The 24007-nt window shown below is 41.8% G+C and overlaps 1 protein-coding gene across 18 annotated transcripts in view; it reads right to left on the bottom strand.

Moving 5' to 3' along the window:
- The window catches only part of ncor2 (nuclear receptor corepressor 2), a 225847-nt gene that overhangs the window by 29002 nt on the left and 172838 nt on the right, over positions 1-24007 (bottom strand). For 17 of the 18 annotated variants that reach the window (XM_012969087.3, XM_012969081.3, XM_012969148.3 and 14 more), the window contains 15 exons: positions 23630-23858; positions 21324-21488; positions 19567-19703; positions 18772-18877; positions 16699-16797; positions 14346-14437; positions 8521-8656; positions 6540-6683; positions 5624-5713; positions 4863-5143; positions 2880-3246; positions 2387-2614; positions 1891-2139; positions 590-739; positions 371-481 (listed from right to left, as the gene is read on the bottom strand). In XM_012969087.3, coding sequence (XP_012824541.2) covers positions 371-481; positions 590-739; positions 1891-2139; positions 2387-2614; positions 2880-3246; positions 4863-5143; positions 5624-5713; positions 6540-6683; positions 8521-8656; positions 14346-14437; positions 16699-16797; positions 18772-18877; positions 19567-19703; positions 21324-21488; positions 23630-23858 — 2584 coding nt within the window. The remainder of the gene's footprint in view (positions 1-370; positions 482-589; positions 740-1890; positions 2140-2386; positions 2615-2879; positions 3247-4862; positions 5144-5623; positions 5714-6539; positions 6684-8520; positions 8657-14345; positions 14438-16698; positions 16798-18771; positions 18878-19566; positions 19704-21323; positions 21489-23629; positions 23859-24007) is intronic. The other variant, XM_012969110.3, reaches the window with a different exon arrangement.

Here is a 24007-nt window from a genome sequence, read left to right as displayed (position 1 = left end):
TGTTACTGTATATAGATGCCCTACCATATAACAATGGAATGTTGCTCCTCTGAGCACTTTTGCAATTTACATGATGAAACTATTACAGTGCTAATATCATGAAGGTGTAACACATGGACCCCCTGCTGTTTGGGCTGGATGAGGGTCATCCAGAAAGACCAAAGTTTATTTCACTAATGCAGAAAGTGTCTCCTGAAGCTTCTCTACTCAGCTCCATCACCAAATGTGACAGGAGTAATTTGATATTAAGTCATATGTAGAATTTATGCCTGTTAACTAATGTGGGGCTTTCAAAATACCATGAGACAGTAGAAAACAATAGGAATCAGTGGCCATATCTCTATATATTTCTGCCCTCCAGAGTGCTCACCAGGTCTCCATATAGGCGCATGCTCCACAGTAGTAGACAGCACTGACTTTTCACGCTCTCTCTCACGCTCAGGAGCAGATGAGGTCTGTTTGGTCACATGTGAGCTGGTTGCTGAAACAAAAATATCAGAATCACAAGAGCAACGAGGTGGAATAATTGACACAGCGAATGCAGTACATAACATCGCATGGTAGCTATTATAGCACAGAGAAATAGTACCTGGGGAGTGTGGGGAACTGCTGTGTCGGCTACTAAAGGTCTGCGGTGCCCCAGAGATGTAGGTTATCCTATCCATTGTGGCAGCAGATGGACTTGCAGACTGGGGAATGAGGACGGGTAAATGTGGCACTTGAGAGAGGTCTATAATTCCTATAAAAGGTAAAGTATAAGAGTGGAACAGCAGTGAGAATCGAATTGTAATTCAGAACAGACCTCAGCTTGTCAGTAATGAAAAGACAAGAACCCATAATGTTACAGTGCTGCTTCTGAAGTTTGGTTTAGGTTTTGTAAAAGCATGTAGAATAGTCCTGTATAAGCTTCTGGTATAATCCAAGAAAAATGAAAATCATTTGCAGAATTTTAATATACATATATATGTGATACAGCCTGTGTGAAAGCAAGCATCTAACTGGTTTCTCTGGATGACCCTGTTTTACCAATGTGGCTAATGTTATAAGCTCTGTATTCAATCAGCAGGACACAAAGCACTGTATAGTTTTACAATAAAACACTGTACAGACTATATATATATATATATATATATATATATATTTTTTTTTTTTTTTTCCCACCAAAGAAAAGTGGCACTGCAGTGCAATTGGACTTAGCCTGCTGGTTCAGGCTCACAAACAAAAATCCACCAAAAAAAAGCCCTGCACTCCAAACTTTATTGCTAAAAACACATAGAGAAAGGCCTTTTTCAAATTTTCAGAAAACAAATATATTTATATTTTGGCAATGATACAGCAGGGCTGGTTTACCAAAGACAGATGCAATAACTATTCTGTGTACTATCTGGTGCAAAATTGTTCTTGTATCTGGTGCAGAGCAGTGTGCATCCTGTGCAAGGCACAAAGCTAACAGGCAAAAGGGGTTCTTAATACATAAAACCAGTCCTAAGCAGGCAATAACACAAGGGCCCAAAATTCCTTGTGCCCTCTGGCGCTCCTTCCTCTGTGTGTGGGGAACACCCTAGGTGTCCTGCCAGTATGTACCAATGCATATAGAGAAACATGCATTGCCAGCAAATAAACATGAAGCTTTACTCCTTTTTTTTTTTTTTTTAAATTTCCCCCTGTGATAAAAGAGCCCTTATAAGTTCACCGCTTTAAGTGCAATTCTGTATAGCAGGAGAGGCCAAGGTGCAGAAGAAGGCCTGATACATAACATTAATGCATGCTAATACAACTAGAGCTTGCTTGCAAAAGGTTTTGTCCCTACCCGGGAGACTACATTTGGCCATTGGTGCTATACAGGAATTCCACTGACAGATAGGGTAAAGACAGATATTCAGTGCCTACTTCGAGGACCTGCTGTATAGTTGAGAGCCAGGGCTGGATCCCTCTGCTGCAGGCCACGCAACATGTCTGCCCTCTGCGCCATGGCAGTAGCTGTATTATGGTGCATGTGCTGTGAGGTGATGTAGTCATTGATGATAGTCTGGCGATTCTCCATGGCGGCAGTATCTGGGTAGCCACGGATGAGGTACGGAGGGTAGAGGTGGGGGTAGGCGGGATTAGGTGGCAAGTGTCTGGGCAGGTAATAGGCAGCTGCAGAAAAGAAGGTAATATGTATTAGCTCATTCATATGACTAAATCGGGAAAACAATCACCTGTTATTCAGCTTAAGTGTCCCTGCAGTCACACAGTAACCAGTATTTTAGCCAAAGACAAAACGGTTGCGCTTTGATTTTTGTTCATTACTAATTACCAGACATGACTATCTGGGTCATTATGGTGTTGGAAGGTTGGTCTGCACAGTAAAGTAAAATGTATGAATTTTAAAAGTATACCATACCTGCCTCCAATGGGATCCCTCTGGAAATGGTAGCAGGGTCAAATGCTAAAGGTATATGACCTCTATAGAGGTCAGCCTGGCTGACTCCACGCAGTATGTGCTCATAGGGGGATAGAGGGTGAAGGTGTTCTGGGACAGTGGTGTGAGGAGACTTGGAGTTTGCTGCATCTCTCGGATTAGGGGTACTCTTCCTTTCCTGAGGTATAGGCTTTCCAGATGTAATGCTCCCTGTAAACATAAAAAAATCAGTTAGAAATTATGTAGGAGCAGAGCGAGGGAAATGGCTCTTTAAGCTATGTAGATTTCAATTACATGTGCATATTCATAGCTCAAACTGTTCTTAAGCGGTTTACAGTCACAGAGCTTATTTCCAGAGAATATCACCTGAGATAGCACCTGTTAATTAAATCTATTCATCTAATACTAAAAACACATATGTTCTGGGCGAATAGCAACCTGAAAACAAAGTGCACATTTTTAAGTAACAGATTACCTTCAAGCTGCCTTTGTGAAGACTCCCTTGTGGTCACTGGAGACCCTCTATTCAAATGGCTGCTAAACCCTGCCCCATGGGCCAGTGGGTGTTCTTCATAAGAGAGTGGACTGTGTCTTGGCTTGCCTGGATCTGGCACAATAACCGGTGCCCCCCTTGTAATGGAGCCACCAGAGCTGGTAACAGAGCCGGGTCTGCTTTTCAGTGCCTCCTCATAACACACTCTCTCCATAGTCCTTGGGTCCTGCAAGACATCCATGGGGTGCAATGTGTGGAATGGCCTACCCGAGTTACCGATTATTGAACGCACGTCATGTTTTTTGGCACTTGAAGATGAGGAACCACTGTCATATTTCAAAGGGGTACCCTGTAACCAATAAAACAGACCATTAATCTACTGAACATTCTTACAGAGGAGAACAATATAATATTTTATTACATAGAGATTTGCTTCTTGGCATTTTGCCTCCATACAGGTCTCTGTCAAGGCACAATCTATGCATAAAATCTGACTGGCATTATAATACATGGGGCAGAATGACAGACAAAAAAGTATGTATTCTTTGGGAAAACCCAGACCAGCTACCATACAGTACTGCAGTGCACTGTCAATAGTAAGAAAGAAGAAAGGGTTTCTAAATAAAAAACTTTTTTTTTGTAATGTTTGCATCTAGCCAGGCTTAACATCTCTTTCAAGGTAACTGGCATAAAGAATAAAAAGATTATTTCCTTGGGGGCTGAGCAAATGTCAGGCTGTGTTGGCTCCCCAATTTCCTGCATCACTATGGAGAAATGCCCAGTAATATCGAGCAAAAAAACAACTCTGCCCCAGGCTTTTCAGGCTCCAAGTCCTATGGAGTTAAAGCAGCCATTGATACAGTGCCTTCCTTTCTATACTATTTCATAAGATTGTTGTTGTGCTAGAAAAGCAACCCATGGCTAGCAGATGGATTTAGCCAATTTTTCCTTTTGTTCTCCTTAGGGGAACCCTGCACACAAATGATTTCAATTTAAAATGCAGTTTTCAAAGAACACTGTTAACATAGAGATATCAGAGGTTTCTGAGATATCAGAAATAATAAATACGTTGACTACCAACAAATACAGGAGAGTTGACAGGTGGGTGCATAGTCAGTTAACAATAGAGTCTGACAGGGCTGCTGTTTGGAAAGTCTGAAATTAGCAGTCTAGTTAATTAGCATTAGCTCCACTATAGATGAACGTCAATTGCAAAAGTGCTCACACGGCACTTAATTAAATTACATCAGTTTTCTATTTGATTTTATATCTTGTTTAAGGGTGAAGACACATGAGGCAACTGTGATCAGCCACCATAGGTTAATGTACAAGTCGCCATGACTAATCGCAACTAAGCGCCCCGTGTGTCTTTGCACTAAGAGGTGGAGCCTTCGGGATGACAGTATGTAGATACTTAAAATGTGAATCCAGTCCAGAATGTTTGTTGCTAGAATTTGGGTTTATGCAAACTAAAAGATTTTAATGAATTTACACACTTAGGTGCCAAATTGTTACAGTGCAGTGACCCATGATAACCAATAACCCTTTGACTTAACAGTGCAGATAGAATAAAAACAGCTCATAGAAAGCTCACAGGGGGTTCACCCCACATAAAGTTCTTATTTCTACATCTTGTCTGGTTTAGGTATTTTATTTTCTAGCTAGGTAAGAGAAGTTTATATTGCTTAACTTCTATTGTTAATAAAACAGCAAATAAAACAAATCAGTCACTAGGGAAATAAATCTGTCAGTACTTAGCAGTGGCCCAGCATGCCCTCTAGTCAAACTGGAACACTTGATATTTAATGCTCTGTTTCTTGTATTCAGGGAAACATATTAACCAAATATCTGGCAGCAGATAAAACCCAGGTACTATATGTTCATGCAAAGTTAGGAAACTTCTTGGGTGCAAAATTAATTGTTGGTTTAGTTTAATGTGCAGGCCAAGAGCATGTTGTACTATACCTGTGTGATTGAACCTTCCTTATGAGACCTGGGTGTAACCTGCATTTCCGGTGTGTGCCTCATTTCTTCCCTAGGAATCTCATGGACAGATCTCCCTACTTCCTTCACTGTTGCCACCATGGCTTCATGGGCCTTCATCTTTAATGGGCCTGAAAGGCCTTCATGTGACCTCACTTTGTAGGCCTCAGGTAGACCGCGTGGTGGAGTGCTTTCTCTTTTCAGCTGCTTGGCTTCTCTTCTGAGGTAGTCCTCATGTGCCTCAATGTATGAACGAGGGGTACCTGTCCCAAAATACACCCACAGCTGAAATACCAGTGGCATATACACTTACATTTATATAAATCATTATACTAAAAACTACTCATCTCTTTATAAAAACATGTATAATTACCAAAAACAAATGTGCGGACATTTTGTATTGAATTCTTGCTGAAACTCTTAAAAAAAATCTGCTCAATGAAACAACTTTTTCTCTCTCCAGATTAGGGTTGCTTCAGTTTCCCCCGTGCATATAAGGCTTTCTGATGTGTGTTTAGTAAACAGATCTCCCTGACACAATACTATATCTGACATACTAACGTTTGCTTTTCATGTAACATAGGCAAAGCAAAAGCTGCCAGGTAAACTCACTATGTTATATCAATGGTTACCAAAATAAGAGAAGTGGCAATGCCAGTTTACAGAGGACTTTATTGCACCATATAAATCTAAAAAAGATAATACTACTGAAATGAGTCGATAACCATGATGCACAAAATTACCATGTGTTATAGAGCCTCGGAGGTGTTGCAGTGGTTCCTTCATACTGTGGGGGCTATGCCGATCTCCTGGAATCGCTCTTCCAATAAGGCCTGATTATGGAGAAAGTCAGAAATTATTATGATCCAGAGCATCAGAGACCAATCAGCCAACTGTGTATCAACAAAAGTGCCAGATTCATTATATATGGGATTTCAACAATTCAAATCTACTCCATCTCTGATACGCTAAACAATAATACCTTGCCTGAAAGTTTTATTTTAGTTTAATTCTTCCAAATATATCTGCCAACTTTTCATACAAACTGGAACCACTGAGACAATTGTTGTGAGAAGAACTACATTTGGCAACAAGACCTCTGCAGACGTGTTCCATCCTGACCTTTTTGGACTGAAAAGAATCGAAGAAATGTGAAAACCTCTGCTGTGTTTTTGGCTTGTGTGTCCTGGTATACAGAAAACTTATTAAGGCTCATTTACCACTGCCCCAGCCACAAGTACAAGTCCCCATGGGCCAATGAACATAGAAATTACAACCATGGTATGAATGGCAGATGCTACACTTATAACCTCATGGTGGGTTAAAAAATGGTTGCAAAGTACAGAAAGTAATAACATCAGGCACATGGGAGCACTGTCTAAGTGCCAGTCTAAGGGGCATTTTGCATGGTTTGCCTAAATGAACAGGGCCAATCAGGTTTGACAAATAGTTCTTAAGGTTGAGGGAAGAAGGTTTGCTCCCTGTCACTTTCAGGCAAAACTCCCACCATATCCTGTTTGGTTACAAAAAAATACATAAATAAAAATCAGATTCAATGGCACGCTTATATACAACTTATATTTTGATTCAACCAAAAGTACAATTACTAATTAAGTGGAAAAGCACTGACCAGGGATTTCTGTAGATAAACAGACTTACCCTCAATGGGACCAGCTGGAAGCTCACGAACTTGCAAACCTCGTGGCACCCGCCCGTCCATCATGTCATAAGTGCGTTTAGAACTACTGATCTCATGGGAGGAAGCTGCTGTCCGACCATCCTCCTTCTGAGATGTTGAACTTCCTATAGAAGGAAGGATGGTGTATCCTGTTAATCACTACATAGCATAGTAAAATATCTTATTTTATATATATATAATTTAGTTTCTGTATATCATTGCTAGCAATGTACTTACACCATGACCAGCTTGAGAACATCCAGTTCACAAGTGTAATAAACCATTCCTAGTAGCACTAGAACCACGTGCCTAGCGGTGTGAGTAAACCAAAGCCAGTAGTGTGAATACACCTTGGGCAGTAGTTTGTACCCACCTTGGCCAGCAATTTGAAAACACCAATTCTCAGTGGTGTTTGTACCAAAGCCAGGAGCATGAATACATTGGCCCAAGTACACTCTGGGCAGTAGCATGTGTACACCATGCCGAGCAATTTGAACAGACCGCACTTTTGATGGAAACATTAAATTCAGTGGATAATACAAATGTTTACAATTTAAAAACAATGTCTTAGATTTGAACAAATTTGTTTCCAGGTTTCATTTTATCTACCACACAGCAGCAACTAGAAGCCTTGACGGCATGTTGACATTTTCCGGGCATGCTCAACAAAGATTTCTAAATCTAAAACTATGATATTGCTGTCACTCATAGAGGACTTCCCTCAGCTGTTCTGTGTTTCTTGGACCTACCTTTAGCACAGTTCTGTTGAGATTATCCCAAAAAAGGATAAAATAAGACATTGATGAAAAAGCACTTTGACAAATTACTCTAATCTGAAAGGTCTGGCTGCAATTCAGATAAGAAGGGTGTATTCATACTACTGAACAGCAGAACTTATGGCCCTTCCAAAATAATATAATGTTGTGTAATGCTTCTAAGCTGAAACAATGGCAGATTGGATGTGGGATTAATTACATATGAAATAGCCAGACTTGATGTGGTCCTGCTACCCATAGCAACCAATCAGTTACTGTATATAACAGTGCTAGACTAGTGACCAGTGAAATATAACCACTGTGGGCACCTGTATTGTGACTTTTCATCATGGTACTCCACAAATCTGTTTAACTCTAAGGGGCTGATTTACTAACCCACGAATCCGACCCGAATTGGAAAAGTTCCGACTTGAAAACGAACATTTTACGACTTTTTTGTATGTTTTGCGATTTTTTCGGCGTCTTTACGAATTTTTCGTTACCAATACGATTTTTGCGTAAAAACGCGAGTTTTTCGTAGCCTTTACGAAAGTTGCGTAAAATCTTGCGATTTTTCCGTAGCGTTAAAACTTACGCGAAAAGTTGCGCCTTTTTCGTAGCGTTAAAACTTAAAAGGTGCGAAGTTTCGCGTAAGTTTTAACGCTACGAAAAAAGCGCAAGATTTTACGCAACTTTCGTAATGGCTACGAAAAACTCGCGTTTTTACGCAAAAATCGTATTGGTAACGAAAAATTCGTAAAGACGCCGAAAAAAATCGCAAAAAATACGAAAAAATCGCAAAATACCGATCTTTATGAAAAAAACGCAATCGGACTCATTTCGACCCGTTCGTGGGTTAGTAAATCAGCCCCTAAGGGTCATATTCACAAAGCAGTCTATTTCCGTTTATGCTAAAAGAAGTGTACGGCATGGTATGAAATAAAATACTTATTTATAAAGCTGTGGGATTTAAACTAATACTGTGAATCCCCTCTGGTAGAAGTCTCAGATGTAAAAAGGCTCTTGACACATGTAAGTCCAATGAAGTCCACGAACAAAGTGTTGCATGTTTAGAAATCATGCAAAGAAGCCAACATAGTTAATAAAACGCTATGCAATTGTATTTCTGCCCCACTATTCTTTTTCTACATTGCTTTATAAATACCTGTGTGTACTCAAAAACAAAAAAAAAGAGAAGAAGACTTGCCATCAAGGGACAGAACGTGTCCCTTCTTTCCTTCATATATGACATGCCCTTTAGAAAGGCCCTCGCGGACTCCTGGACTGTCTTCTCCCATGATTTTGGTAATGGTTCCTTTGTAAAGTACCTCAGCTGGAGTACCCTGAAAAACCACACACAACTTAATGCACCAGAAATAAGTCTTATCTGTAACTGTACTTTAAGATACACTTCTTTTGCTATAGAATAAAAAAGTGAAGAGTGAATTTGCACAAACAGATTGGGTGGATGTTATTATCCTGCAGTCAAGTGGCTTCATACCATTTTCTCCCATAACCTTTACAATGCACCGATTCTGAAAGTTTATATGAATGTTTACAGTCATGACATGTTTTACCATTTAGGATATAATTAAAAAGAAAAAACAGAGCTAGAGAATAACCTACCCAACCTGAGGAGACAAAACTGTTTATTAGGGCTGTCCAACATGTATCCCCCCTGCAGCTAATTTTGAACTTCAACACCCAGCACAGTACAAGATTGAGAACCAGAAATAAAAGTAAGGACAAATACTGCGGCGCAGTAACCTGCGATTTGTAGGATTCCCTGAGCGGGCAGAAGGCAACACCCCAGAATCATTTCTAGAATCCTGGCTCAAAGAAATTTTCGGGGCCGCACAGCTCTCTACCATGTTCGCAATTGAGCGGGCACACAGAGTTCCAACTAGGCAATCTCCTCCAGGGGCACCCCCTAGACCTCTAATCGCCAAACTACTAAATGCCCTGGACCGAGACAAGATACTTACACTGGCCAGAACACAAGGTCCCCTGCGCTTCCAAGCGTCTGCCATATCCATCTTTGCCGACTACTCCATGGAGGTACAGAGACAGCGTGCGGGTTTCCAAAGCTGTAAGGCCAGGCTGCGCGAGGCTGGTCTTCCTTATGCGATGCTCTACCCAGCGAGGCTCCGGGTGCAAGCGGATGGCCGTTTTATTTTCTTCACAGCACCACAGGAGCTTAACTTGTGGTTGGATAACAGAGGAATTCGCCCCTAAAGGCTCCAGATCGGCCTGCCCTGGGTAATTAATACCCGCCACAGATCACCACTTATCCTTTGGCCGGACCAGGCCTCCACGAGGTGCGGGTTATCTACCCTGTTATAGCCCTGGATCATTGTGGGCTCAACGCATTGTTGATTGTATTTACTCGTGTTACAGTTTTATACCTTACCCCAGTAATTTACAACTGAAGCTTAACGGAGTGGAGTGACCCACCCCAGCACTGATCAGAGTTATGGTTTTTGTTATGGGACAAGTTCTACCCAAAGTTGGGAATCGGGTGGAAGGGGAGGGGGGGAAGAGTTCGGGGAAACCCCTTTTAAGTGCTGCTTCTCAGCACAAATGTTGGTATAATTTCTATGTACAACAAAATGTATGGTATTATGTATGTATGCATTGGGAGGGAGTTTTGTACCGGTATACCTTTAAATACTCACCCAACCCCAAATCATGGCGATTAAGTTAACAAGTTGGAATGTGAGGGGCCTCAATTGCCCAATCAAGCGCAGACTAGTGTTAGACTTCCTCAAAAGACACTCTACCTCTATTGCCTTTCTCCAAGAAACACACCTGACAGGCTCTAAAATCCTAGCGCTTAAACGCCCGTGGATAGGTTGGGCTTATCATTCCACCTATTCCACGCACTCCTCAGGGGTATCGATACTTATAGGAAAATCTGTTCCCTTTAGGTTTAGCAATCTGAAGACCGACCCAAAGGGCAGATTTATTTTTCTCCATTGCTATTTCTATTCATGTGAAATGCTTCTAGTCAATATCTACATCCCCCCTCCATTCGAGGGAGAGGTTTTGTACACTCTAGCTGATTACCTAGCTATATACCCGAGAGCACTGGTGCTGGTAGCAGGCGACTTCAACGAAGTACTACTCCCAGAACTAGATAGGTTGTGGAAACATCCCCTTAGATCCCCCCCTAAGAGCACCCAGCTCTCTAGGCTAATGACCTCCCTGGCACTAATAGACCCATGGAGAGAAACGCACCCTGGAGTGCCCCAGTATTCATGCTTTACCGCTGCCCGTTCAGCCTTATCCAGAATAGACATGGCCTTTATCAATACAGCCGCGATCCCATACCTAACAGACACCACTTACCTCCCGCGAGGCATATCTGACCATGCCCCACTTCAGCTTAAATTAGAGCTCCCACACAAAATTAAGAGCCCACGTCCCTCCATAAATCCAGTATGGTTAAACATCCTGGACAACTCCAAAGCAATAGACGACGCTATAAACGACTTTACAGTTTTAAACCAATCAGTTGACAGCATACTTCCCTTTTGGGACTCTCTGAAAATTTATATAAGAAATTCAATATCCGCCGAAATAACGGCATACAAGAAACAGGCTCAAAAAGCGATACAGGCACTTGAGTCACAAGTTTCTCACTTAGATGCAGCCGCAGCTGCCTCCCCCTCTCCAGATAACTTAAAACTACTTAATGAAGCACAAAATAACTACGCCCAAGCCACTAAATTAAAAGCACTAAATAAGCTTTACTTTACCAAAACAAACATATATGAGCAGGGTGAGAGGGCGGGCAGAATGCTAGCACACCTGGCCAAAGCCCATACTACTCCTCCTCCAGTCCCCGCATTGAGAGACTCCCTAGGTAGACTACACACCGATCCTCAAGTGGTCCAAGAAATGTTGGTCACATTCTATACGGACCTGTACAAGACCAAACTTACAGCTACAGAACCAGAAATTAACTCTTTTCTAGCTTCACTAGCTCTCCCGACGCTGCCCCGTGAATATAGTAATCATTTAGACTCTGAGCTCACAGCAGTGGAGATACAAGAAGCGGTGAATGCCTTCCCCTTAGGCAAAGCTGCAGGGGCTGACGGTCTCCCTATAGAAATATACAAGAGGCACTCTAAATTACTAACCCCAATGCTGCTTAAGCTCTTTAAAGAAGCTGTACAACTTGGCCAATTCCCTGAATCTCTTTACGAAGCAGCAATCGTTCTCCTCCCTAAACAGGGCAAAGACCCACATCTGTGCGAGTCGTTTAGGCCAATCTCCCTCCTCACAGCAGATGTGAAAATTTTTGCCAAAGTACTGGCCCGTAGGCTGAGCAGGGTAATTACTAAAATAATACACCCAGATCAGATAGGATTTATCCCCGCAAAAACTGCGGCCCTAAATACCAGACGGCTGTATCTAAACCTAGCACATGTCTCTGCTGGCCAGGGGGCTAAAGCTATAGCAGCCCTTGACATTACAAAGGCATTCGATACAGTAGAGTGGCCTTATCTCTGGCAAGTACTTACCCACTTTGGATTCGGTAAAAAATACATACAAATGGTACAGCTTCTCTATAAATACCCCGTAGCCAGTATCCGCATCAATTCCCTTACCACCCCAGCTTTTGCACTATCCAGGGGCACAAGACAGGGGTGCCCGCTATCTCCCCTCCTTTTTGCCATAGCCATAGAGCCCTTTGCCCAGGCAGTGCGGGCGCACCCCCAGATCACAGGATTCGAATACCCTGGCTTTAATGAAAAAGTGCAGCTATACGTGGATGACACTTTAGTCTATCTCGGAGATAGAGGCCCCTCCCTGACTGCACTGACTGACCTCACGCAGAAGTTTGGCAGGATCTCAGGGCTACAAACCAGCATGGCCAAATCAGTACTCTTTCTGGTAGATAAAAAACAACCTAATGAACCCCTTGATACATGCCCACTGCAAATCTCTAATAAATTCACCTACCTGGGTATAGAGATTGCGCTACCGATATCACAATATCATAACCTCAATATAGAGAGTCTCTTTCAGTGGGCACAAAATAAATTTAAAGCCTGGGCAACCTTGCCAGTGGGACCAGCTGGGAGAATCCAACTGATCAAAATGTTTCTGCTACCAAAAGTCCTGTATGCGCTATGGCACTCCCCAATTTACATCCCCAAAAAGGTATTTGCCCAACTGAACTCATTACTCAGCAAATTCATCTGGGGCACATCCAGACCCCGGCTACGCTTAACTACTCTTATGAGGCCCAGGGACGGGGGGGGACTGGCACTTCCAGATATCTATATCTACTATGTAGCGGCCCAATTAACACATATTTCCCCAATGGTCCACTCGGACATATCCCCCCCACTATATCAGCTGTGGGCTCAGGTCACCGGTGCCCAGGGAATACCCTGGCCCTTGTTACTGTCTAAAAAACTACCTAGACACGCCTCATCCATACTGGTACTCCAGAATAAAATTCTCCAGGCTGGGCACAAGTTAACTAAACTAACCCAATATCCACCTCAGACTCCCCTCTGGCACAACCCTGACTTCCCACAACTGGTACCGCATAATCTGGTACACCCTTGGTCTCACCACAATTGGGGATGTCTGGGTTGACAACCAAGTCATACCCCTGCAACAGCTATGCGATACCAGGCATCTCCCCTCCACGCAATGGCTAACGTACCACAAACTGGCAAGGGCCCTTACCTCCCAATCTGCCCGCTCCAATATTTCGGTAGCCAAGTCTTCAATAATAGACACTTTATTACTACCAGCTCACAAGGGCAAAATCTCGAGCTTGTACAAACAACTGTATAAACCACAGCACGTAGACCCCGAAGTGCGAGCACGCGATGCCTGGGAGGGTGAGCTGGGGGCCCTCTTTGATGTTCAGTGGGAATGGATACTCTCCACCCCAAAACTGGTCTCATTTGCTAATAGACACAGTCTGCTACAACTGTATCTTATCCACAGAGCATACTATACAGTACAAAGATTGTATGCTATGAAAGTTCTGTCCTGACCTCTGTGCCCAAGATGTGGCTCCGAGACCGCTACACTAGTACATACCCTATGGAGTTGCCCAAGCCTAAAAAAGTATTGGGGTGAGATAACTGGGTGGCTTACCGCTGCAATCCCGGGCTGGGCAGAGGGTACTGCTAGAAACTGCTTATTAACAGTAGACCTAAACGATACTCTGGACAATCATACAAAATTGTTTATATTAAAAGCCATGTTCCATGCCAGGAGAATACTCACCTTGCACTGGAAGGACCAGACACCCCCTAAATCGCAGGAGTGGAAAAAAGCCATGGATGATACTGCTGCTTTAGAGCGGACTATACTGGACAAAAGAGGGAAACTGCTAACCTATATGCAAATTTGGCGCCACTGGACAGACTGCCTCGGTACCCCAGACCCCTTTCCCCTACGGGAACCTCCATAGATAACAATCCTCCCCCCCAAACCCTCCATAGCCCACACTTTTTGTAGGACTCCTAGGTCTTGGACTTCTCTTGGATCTTTTTCACTGTTACCAATGCACATCCTATGCCAATGTTGTACTTGATTATCTTGTTGTTCAATAAAAATATTTGTTAAAAAAAAAAAAAAAGTAAGGACAAATAATTTGCTGCTTTAAAATGTGGCTTCCCGGACTATGCTTTTGTACCACACTTGCACTGCAGGACTGACAATAGAACACATATGGGCTTATTTATCAATTTTCAAGTTTGTTATTCTAAATCGAATAACCTTGCATATCGAATGCTCACTTATTCATTAATAATGAAGACTCGTTTGAATAAAAAACTCGAATATCTCAAATTTTTCAAGTTTACAAGAATGAGAATATGGCTTGATATATGCCTATGACAACTCCCTTGACTTCTATAGAAACTTGCAAGCTTTCAGATGGCAAATTTTTATATTTGCATTTCTGGGTTTTTTGCACAGATATTTGAGTTTTTGAACCATAACTAATTCAAGTTTTTTAAATGCAAACAACCGACTGTTGATTAATCAGCTACTTACATGGGTAATGGATCCTCGGTAAGTAATTGGCGAGTTTGAAGGTGGCCTGCTGGCTGGAATGCCCTTGCTGAGACTTCCTCCTTGGGATGTCCCTGCAAAGCAACAAAGCAAAAGCTTACAGTTACAAAAACATAAAATCAAAGCTCAGAATTAATCAGCAGCACCGCACTGCACACAGAGGCAGTCTTTGCCAGGAAACAAAGCACCAGGAGATCATCGGACAGAGATGGAAATTCTAATAAAAAGTATTTTAATGTTTTTTAGCCAGTCTGCACTGATTAAATGTAAAATATCTCCCTCTCCCCATTGCGTTCTAGGACCTAACCATAGCACTGTACCAAAATTGCTACCTTGTCCCTTAAACTTTTAGGGACACGGACACTGGCACTTCTCTAAAGATGTCTCTGGTGCATGAATAATTAAGGGAGACAATAATACCATCAAGTATGTATGTATGTATGTATGTATGTATATCTTTATTTATAAAGCGCTACTTATGTACGCAGCGCTGTACAGTAGAATACATTAATACAAACAGGGTGTTAATAAGATAATAGATAAATACAAAGTATAACAATAAATACAGATAAATACAGCTGCAATAAGTTAAGAGTCGAGGACACAAGAGGAAGGAGGTCCCTGCCCCGTAGAGCTTACAATCTATATGGGAGGGTAACTAACAGACACAAATAGACAAATATCAGTGCTGTAGGTCACAGTGGGTGACACTACAATATAAGTGCCAGTTCCCAGATTAGGTGCTGGGCGAGTGCTCCAAAAGGTAGTCTTTAACCTTAGTTTTAAAAAGACTGGGGGAGGATTCTCTCCGGAGGAAATCAGGGAGGGCATTCCAAATGTATGGGGCAGCAAGGCAGAAAGGTTTAAGGCGGGAAACCGCAGTAGTAGTGGGGGGCACAACCAAACGATTGCTCTGCGAGGAACAAAGGAGTCGGCCGGGAACATAAGGAGACACAAGGGACGAGATGTAGTGAGGAGCAGAGGAATGGAGGGCTTTGAAGGTTAGGAGAAGAAGTTTGTAAGATATTCTTTGTTTAATAGGAAGCCACGATAAGGCCTTTAGCAGGGGAAGGGCCTGAACTCTCCTGGATGAGAGGAGGAGAATTCTGGCAGCAGTATTTAATATAGACTGTAGGGGGGAAAGATGGGAGTTAGGGAGGCCGGTTAATAGCAGGTAGTCCAGTCGTGACAGGATGAGAGCATGCATGAGCAGCTTAGCTGTTGCAGTAGAAAGAAAGGGACGAATTTTGGCAATATTGCGTAAGAAAAAGTGACAGGTTTTGACAGTGGTGTTAATGTGGTTAGAAAAGGAGAGACTGGAGTCAAAGATCACCCCCAAACAACGCGCCGAATTGACGGGGTTGATGAGGGTGCCATCAATAGAGATAGAAAAGGGGGGGGTAGGACTAGGCTTAGGCGAAAAGATCATTAGTTCAGTTTTTGTTAGGTTCAGTTTGAGGTGGCGTTGGTTCATCCAGTTAGAGATGGCCAGGAGGCAGTTAGAGATTTGAGTCTCAGTTTCAGCTGTTAATGAAGGGGTCAACAGATAAATTTGGATATCATCAGCATACAGATGGTATTTGAAGCCAAATGAACGGATAATTTGAAGCCAAATGAACGGATAAGATCTCCCAAAGACAGCGTGTAGAGGGAGAACAACAACGGCCCAAGTACAGAGCCTTGAGGTACCCCCACATTAAGAGGAACTGGAGATGAGGTTTTGTTAGCGTAGGAGACAGTGAATGAACTGTCTCCTGTATCTAATTATACAAGGGGATTGCATGTAATTGACTTTATTAAAACACTGGGGCGTGTCCCTGTTTTGCTGCAATCCTGCTTGCCGACACTTTTGTATAATTGGATACTTATCTAAAGATCCCATGACTTATTTTCTCAGGGAGGCACTTTTCATCCAAGTGCCCTATTTTGTATCTACATCAGCCAGATATTTTTTATCCTAATCATTAATCAGAGCTGTTGAGCAGTGCCTGGGGGAAATATGGGACACAACATGATTTCCTGCTCTCTCCATATTAACCTAGAAGTTTTAGGGTTGAGGATGTGCCAGAGTAGTACTGGGAGTTTTATAAATAGATGAGTTAACTTCAGCAAACCTGGACAAAAGTTTAATTATGATGACTAAAAAGTGCCCAATGTATTAGACCAATTAACCAAATTCTGAGTCCTAGGTTTACTTATTAATGGTCACTAAACTACTAAGAATGGAAGCAGCTTGAAGACAAGGATTCCACAATGCAATTTTAACAATTAAACAATGCACAGAGATTTAATCTCTGAATTGCAAACTGTTGAATAACAAAAGCTGGTTGCATACCCCTAAAAATGGAGGTCTCCTGAGAAGTCTGCATTGCAAGGTTCTCTGGTTGGCTTGGCTGGCTTCGAGGTGACAGTTGCTCCTGTTTCAGGAATGGCACTGCAAGAGAGATTTGGTCAGCATTTATATAAACTGGGTTGCATCAATTTTTTATTATCTCTGTGCTTATGCGAGTGTTATATTTGAATACACACCACACCAGTGAAGAGCAGCAATGAGAACATGGCAAAAGCATGACAGAAGGACAGACTATGTAGGACTGATACAGGCAAGAAAAAACACAGTAATATAGAGTAATAGTTTAGTGTGCAGTAAGCCTTTTTTGATATTTAGTTATTAGCAATGTCCAAGACGACACTACAGATCTCATATTCAAAATTAGTGCGGTTTAAATATTTAAAGTATCAGCACCTCTTCATTATGTTAATTTGTCCCAGACTTAAGCAGAGCAATAAAAATTATGCACAGATGCCTTTCCTCCTCTGATCTGAGGTATAAAGTTCACAGTGTATAAAAACAGAAGCCATTAAACTTTATTGCAGTGAGAGAGCGATAAGCAAGCCTAACAGGAGGTAACACCTTCTCTAAGGATAATGACCTGGAACAGATTTAGGTTCTCAACTACTAAAATACAGTAAATGCAGAGATTACTGGAACAGGCATATTGTAAGTGCCGCACACAGGCACCGAAAGGTTTTCTTATGGATCAGTTCCTATGTGAGATTGCATATGCTAGCAGTCTAGCGCAGGGACATTACTTGCACATCTCATTTCATGCTATGGTTCCCATCATTTAAAGAGGTCAAGAAGTTTAACAGCAAAGAGACAGAGAATATTAACATTATTTGCAGCAATGTGCCGTTTTTTGGTTGCAATCGGTAAGGCTGGATGAGGTGGGGATCTGGCCAGAGCTGGTTGAGCCTGGGTGTGACAAGGTTTGAGATCCCATAGGTATTTAAATGATGGGAGAAATGCATAAATCACAGAAATCCTATATATAGTGTTCATGCAGGAATCTAATCTAACGGCTACAATATTTTAACCTGCTCCTTCTATAAACTCACACTAAATGCAGAGAAGCAGCTAGAAAGGAACCAAAGGTCCACATGCCAATTCTACTGCCAAACAATGCACCAAAATGCTTTATTTTCTGAACAGATGATGTAGATTTCTGCTTTGAATGGAGCAGTTACCCTGAAACCCGTTATCAAGAAAGCTCTGCATTATGGGAAGGCAATTTCCTATATAAACAAATAATTCAAACAGTAACTTGTACTTGATCCAAACTAAGATATCATTAATCCTCATTAAAGGCAAAACAATCCTATTGGGTTTATTTAATGTTTAATTAGAGAAAATACAACAATAAACAAATCTTTTCAGTAGAAGCCCACATGGTTGGCTACATTTTAAGAGTTACATATCGGCTTAATCACAGTCCATGGGCAGATGAATACATCACAGAATGACATTTTCCACAGAACTAAGTGCCAGTGTATTTATTGGCTATGTCCCTACCTACAGGAACAGGTGCTGAATTATTTATGTTACAACCCAGCATTCAATTATTTTCCCCTTATTTTGAGTGCCATTTTGCAACAGTGACCACATTAGTTATAGTGAAGGAAGCAACCACTTGGCAGAGAGGAGGCAAGCTGACTGGGCAACCCAGGCAGCAACCTCGCCCCTGCACCCTCCCCCTCGCAAGCGTGCATGCATGAGCAGTGATGTTTGGGGGGGGGGGGGGGTTGCCAAGCAATGACAAATGGCGGGAGCAAAAGAGAGTGCCAAGTAGGGGTAGGCAGAAGAGGTACATGCCTAGTGCCCCCCCATTGTTGCGCCCTAAGCAGGTGCCTCTTCTACCTACCCCTAGTTCTGGCCCTGCTTCTAGTTACAGCGCCACTCTTAGGGTCAGATATACTACTGCTCAATCCTCTGTGCTCGAGCAATCAGTTAAAGAAGCCGCAAGTTTTTACTTAAATGTAAGTATAGTATCTGTGCCCCTTAATGTGAGGGCCCTGTCCTTTAATGATAATGGTTAGTAAAAAGTAACTTTGCAACAAACTTCCTCACCCAATTTTTTAGGGTCCATGTTCATCGGTAAACCCATCGTGATTGATCCAGCAGGGACCTTTGCATGTTCTGAACCATAAGGAACGTGAAGTGGGATGGGAACACCCTAAAATAAAATGTCAGATTTTAAACACACGATTAAAAACAGTTCCATTTACCATATAAACAGCATATGCGCTTATACACATTAAAAAAAAAAAAAAAAAAAGTTGTATAAAAACACCTATTGAAGTCAATGCAATTAGCAAATTTATCAGCAATTTCGCAAATATTTTGGTGATGTGAAAAGGGGCAGATTCACTCATCACTAATTAAAAGATACTTGACTTAAAGGAGAAGGAAAGGCTAAATTACTGGGGGTGCCATATGTTAGGTACCCCTAGTGATATAATTTACCTGAAACCCCGGGCTGGTGCTCCTGTTAGTAGAAAACTGCACTGCCCCAGGGTAATGCAGGCGAGTGGTCTTCTTCCTTCCTTCTCCTTTGGGTGAGATCCTGGGGCCCATGACATGTGCAGTTGAACTAAAAGCCAGCTTTTTTGTTAAAGTTCGGCTCTTCACTCCACTGCACGTGCACAAAGAGCGAAGAAGGAAAGGATTGCATTGCTGCAGGTAAGCAATTAGAGTCACTGGGGGGTACCTAACATTTGGCACCCCCAGTGATTGTAGCTTTCCTTCTCCTTTACGCCAGCCATACATATAGTATTAGTCCCCTAATTTGAGCACGTTTCCCAATGCTTTTAAATAAATATAACTTTTCCTTCACAAATGACATTTCCCACCACACAAACGTACCTGAGAAATAGATACAATGGGTCTTTCTATAGCGGTTGGGTGCTTGCTGGAGATGAGAGGAGGGGGGTTGGATATACTGGGAATGCGAGGTACCCCAGATCGGGAGCTGTCATGCAGGTTTAGTGGCACTGGATGACCTATTTAGAAAATAACATTTATTGAATCAGACTGATGCTGCTACAGACGTCAAACGTGGGTTCATATCCCTTTCACCATTTCTATAATGATTTTTATGCTCAGCATTCTCTGATTAACAAGAAATAAGAATATTATAATATATATAAGGACTACTTAAAATATGCAAAAATATTGCAGTGTTGTGCTGCTTTAGATCCTCACTCTAGAATACTTTCCCTGCAGTCCCTGACACAGTTGTGGCATAACTCATATATGTCACAGTGTAGAAAGATGCCACAAGAAAATACAGACTGCTAGCAGCACCCTATTTGACTACAACCAAATGTACATTGAGCTGCCAAGGTTGCTAAAGAATAAGAACGAAGGATAATAATAGTTACTAACTACTATATTAAAGGGGAACTATCATAAATGGGAATCTGCTTAACCTGGCTGAGTTCTGTCAGGCAGCTTGTGTTCTGAGCAGAGAGGAGTGATTGATTGACATCCAAAGTTTAACCCCCACCTGCCCATCTCTCTAATCTCATAGAAAACCTGGTAAAGACTTTGAAGAAGATCTAAAAATTCAACCCAATTCACACTTACATTGTCTGGCACTTTCCATCTCACTCACCTGAGTCACAAACAAACACATAGAACTTTATTTATTGATTATTTATAAGGAAAAAAAAAAAAAGAAAGAAGCCCCATATGAGTTTTTCTTTGCTGAGCAGCAGCAATTGAAACATACATGCCAAGAGAGCTGGCAGGTGATTCTGTAAGTTGTAGTTAAACACTAACTTTAGGGGATCCACTTGCACCTTCCCATAAAACTACAATTTGCCTTTTGTATTACTTATAAATTTATGTTGTAGGAACAATAGCTTATGTTACTGTTTGTGCAATAACATTGTAGTGATTCATCATATGCAAGCTTATCGATAACAGAAAATATGGCCATTTCTTAAGAAGACAAGGACTGGCTTCAGACAGAGTTATAAAATCCATTATATTTCACTAGAATCGGACTGGGCCGCCAGGAAACTTGGAAAACCCCGTTGGACCCCGGCAGCCCAGACCTGACCCTTGCCGGTGCTCCCGTGGCCGATGGTGTTCTCCCCTGACGCGTCAAATTTTAGCTGCCCCTTAGTACATCTGACTGCAGACTGTGCTGTACACAGAACAATGTATACTCCGCACTCTGCATTCTGGGACCTGAAAGTGTTGGGTTTCAGGGTGCAACACATAAGCCACGGTGCAAAGTGTAACAGAGTGTTTTGGTCATGCACATGTTTTGCAAAGTACATCTTGAGTTCTTAGTTGCTTAGCATTCTGTTCCAGCTTTGTGTTGGCCGTCACATTGTTTCTAATTGTAAAACAGGTTATACTAGGAAGTGATGGGTGTTGTAACAATAAAATTACTTCTAAGAATGCAATTACGTCTCTTTGTTCTGTTGTATTAATTCATGTTGTAGAAATGAGCAATATCTGCTCAAGAAAGTCTTTTATTTTGTATCCAAAAGAACTTGCACCCAGGGTATTTCCCCAAGTAACTATGATCACACAGCGCTATCTGCCTGTCTAACCAATAGGTTCAGATTTCCCACAGCCAAAAGTGAAAAGACCATGTGATTGCTCACCTTGGGCGTTATATGAGGACAGAGCTTCAGAAGGAGATGGGGGCTTTATCACTTCTCTGGCAGGCACTTGACTTTGTGGTACATTAGGGGGCCAAAGCGCAATGCATGTCGACTTTGCACTTATTCTTGGCGTTTCCACCTGTAATCCCACATATTGAGGTTTTTCTGCAAATAAATAGGAACTTCATTAAAGAATTTATTGATGGGAAAGGGACAAGGTTGTACCAGCCAAATGGTTAACCGTGTTGTTGTACAACATGGAATCTTAAAGCAAACACTAGATACACTGTATATGCCGTTGGGGAGCCCAACTGCATACATCTAGTTTTTGCTTTAAGATATTTACATTTAGGGGGGGAAAAACACCCAAGGGAGGGTGTGCCCCCGTGAAACGATGATCTGAGTTGGTCACAATAAATTGGGTAACATCCCTAACTGCATATCTGCACATCTAGTGTGTGCTGTTCTGTTATAATCTGTCTGCTGATGGAAGGACCGGGTCGGTCTTACGGATAACACTACTAGTGAGTGAATGAATCAAATATTTGGGTCAGCGGTTAAGGAAATGTTGTTTGATCTTATAGCAAAGGCCAGCACATGACTTTCAAACCAAAGGATAAGAGGGGTGATGTTGAAAAGAGAATGCCAGTTTACACAACGGAACAGTATAGGAAAAAATAGTACAGCCTTCATGTCATGCAAAATATGGTTTTATACAATGATTTATACTCGGGGTTCTTTTAAGTCTTCAGTCTTGGATTATTTTTTATTTTTTTGTTCTGGAGCTCATTTGTTTAAAAGGCCATGGCCAAAGGACAAGCAAGAAATACATCAAATGACTAAGTCAAGCACTCAGATAGTGTTAAATATTCAGAGCCTGCTTGCAATGCTTTCTTCTACTGCACACTAAATATTCTTTTAAAGATGAATTTATGGAATGAGATCATCAGGATAAAATATCTAGCTTTAATGATAAGTGTTACTCGCATACTAACAGGAGAGGAGGGCTGAACACACAAAAACATGAGATTAGTCACTTTATTTTTCTTTCTAAGAGAGCAGTTTGGACCTGTGAAAGACAGAGGGTCCTTGGGTGCAGGGTAGCATTATCATCATCATTTGTTTATGCAGTGCTTTACATTCATTTATAATAAACAGGGGTCTTACAATAATTAAGCAAATAAGTGTAAATCTGTCCATGCACGTTAAGATTTTAAACAAATCTTTTCATTATTGTAGGACCAAGCTTATCATGAAACGATTATTTAAAAGTGCGATTTTACCATCAACGAAAAGAATGATTCCAAGCAACAGCATCAAGTTTAAGCTAGGTAAACTACCTGCTTGGTCCTAGCAATTGGACAGTGGACAAATTTCACTGTTAACACCGAAAATTTTCACAACTGCCCAATTGATTTTCAAACCAGTATTGGATGAAAGATCGCTAGATGTACAATTGTTTTGTGCATTCTAACCTTGCGATAATTTGACGGTTTGGATCGCACTGAAATTGGTCATTAAGGAAGGAAAAATCGTTACGTATACATTTAGCTTTACAGAGTAAAAAAAAGGATCAGCATGCCCTACATGCAAGAGCCTACAATCTAAGACTTATGCCACACAGGCGTATTCTCGGCAAGCCGAAACACACTTGCCGAGAATACGCACCGCTACGCTAGATTTACCCTATCTTGTACCTGCACCCAAATGAGTGAAATACGTTTGGGTGCAGGCACATGTAGCCGATATCCGCCAAAAAACCATGAGACTTTGTATCTTCGGCGGATATCGGCTACATGTGCCTGCACCTGAGCATTCATTTGGGTGCAGGCACAGGTAGGAGCGTATGGCGATATTTTCGGCAAGCGTTTTCCCGCCATATGCTATGTGTGGCATCAGCCTAAAGGGTTGACACTTGGTCAGTAAATTAATGCAAATTATTAATTATACATGACAATTTAATTCTGTCATGTATATAACTCCAGTTAGCTATCAGGTATCATGTCATAGACATGGCTCCAAATATTCCTCCCTAAATCTATTATATTCCACATATACAATACATATTCATCATCACCAGCCGCCAAAGGCGTGTGCACACTAAAAAAGCATTAGGCTGTGGTTGCTGTTGTTGTGAAGCAAGTTGAGAGTCAGCTTAGCCATAGATCTGTGTTGATATCTGGGCACAAAACTACTCTGAAAAACTAAAGCAATCTCAATTTTGTCACATATGAAAAGGACAGAAGTCATAAGTATGACATATTGTACTGATTAAACACCTTATTATCTAAATTCTATAAACTTACCATCCTTTTCCACAGTCATAGGACTTTTACTGCTCCCTTTGGGGCTATTGATTGTCTGCTGCTCCTTGTCAGGTGGCACAGGAGGCTGAGGGTGCTTAGTGAGTGCCAGTACTTCCAGGGCCAAATCAGGAACTGTTGTGATCTGGTCTTGGTAAAGGGCCAGCCCATGACTCATCTGTTGCTTCACTGGAGTGTTCTGAGCAGCTGACTCAGAGAAGCCTTCCGAAATCTGAAAGAAGGACAAGGGTCACTGAACAAACAGTGTTATCACCAGACAACAACATGACCTTTTCTGGGCTTCTGTGCCAGCATATCTTGTTAAAATGGACCAGTCTTTCCACAAGAGATCCCTATTCACATATTTATTACTTACAGAAA

Source organism: Xenopus tropicalis, chromosome 1, assembly GCF_000004195.4.
Source record: "Xenopus tropicalis strain Nigerian chromosome 1, UCB_Xtro_10.0, whole genome shotgun sequence".
Classification (NCBI taxonomy): domain Eukaryota; kingdom Metazoa; phylum Chordata; class Amphibia; order Anura; family Pipidae; genus Xenopus; species Xenopus tropicalis.
Note: the sequence above shows the minus strand (reverse complement) of the source record. Positions and strands in the feature narration are given on the sequence as shown.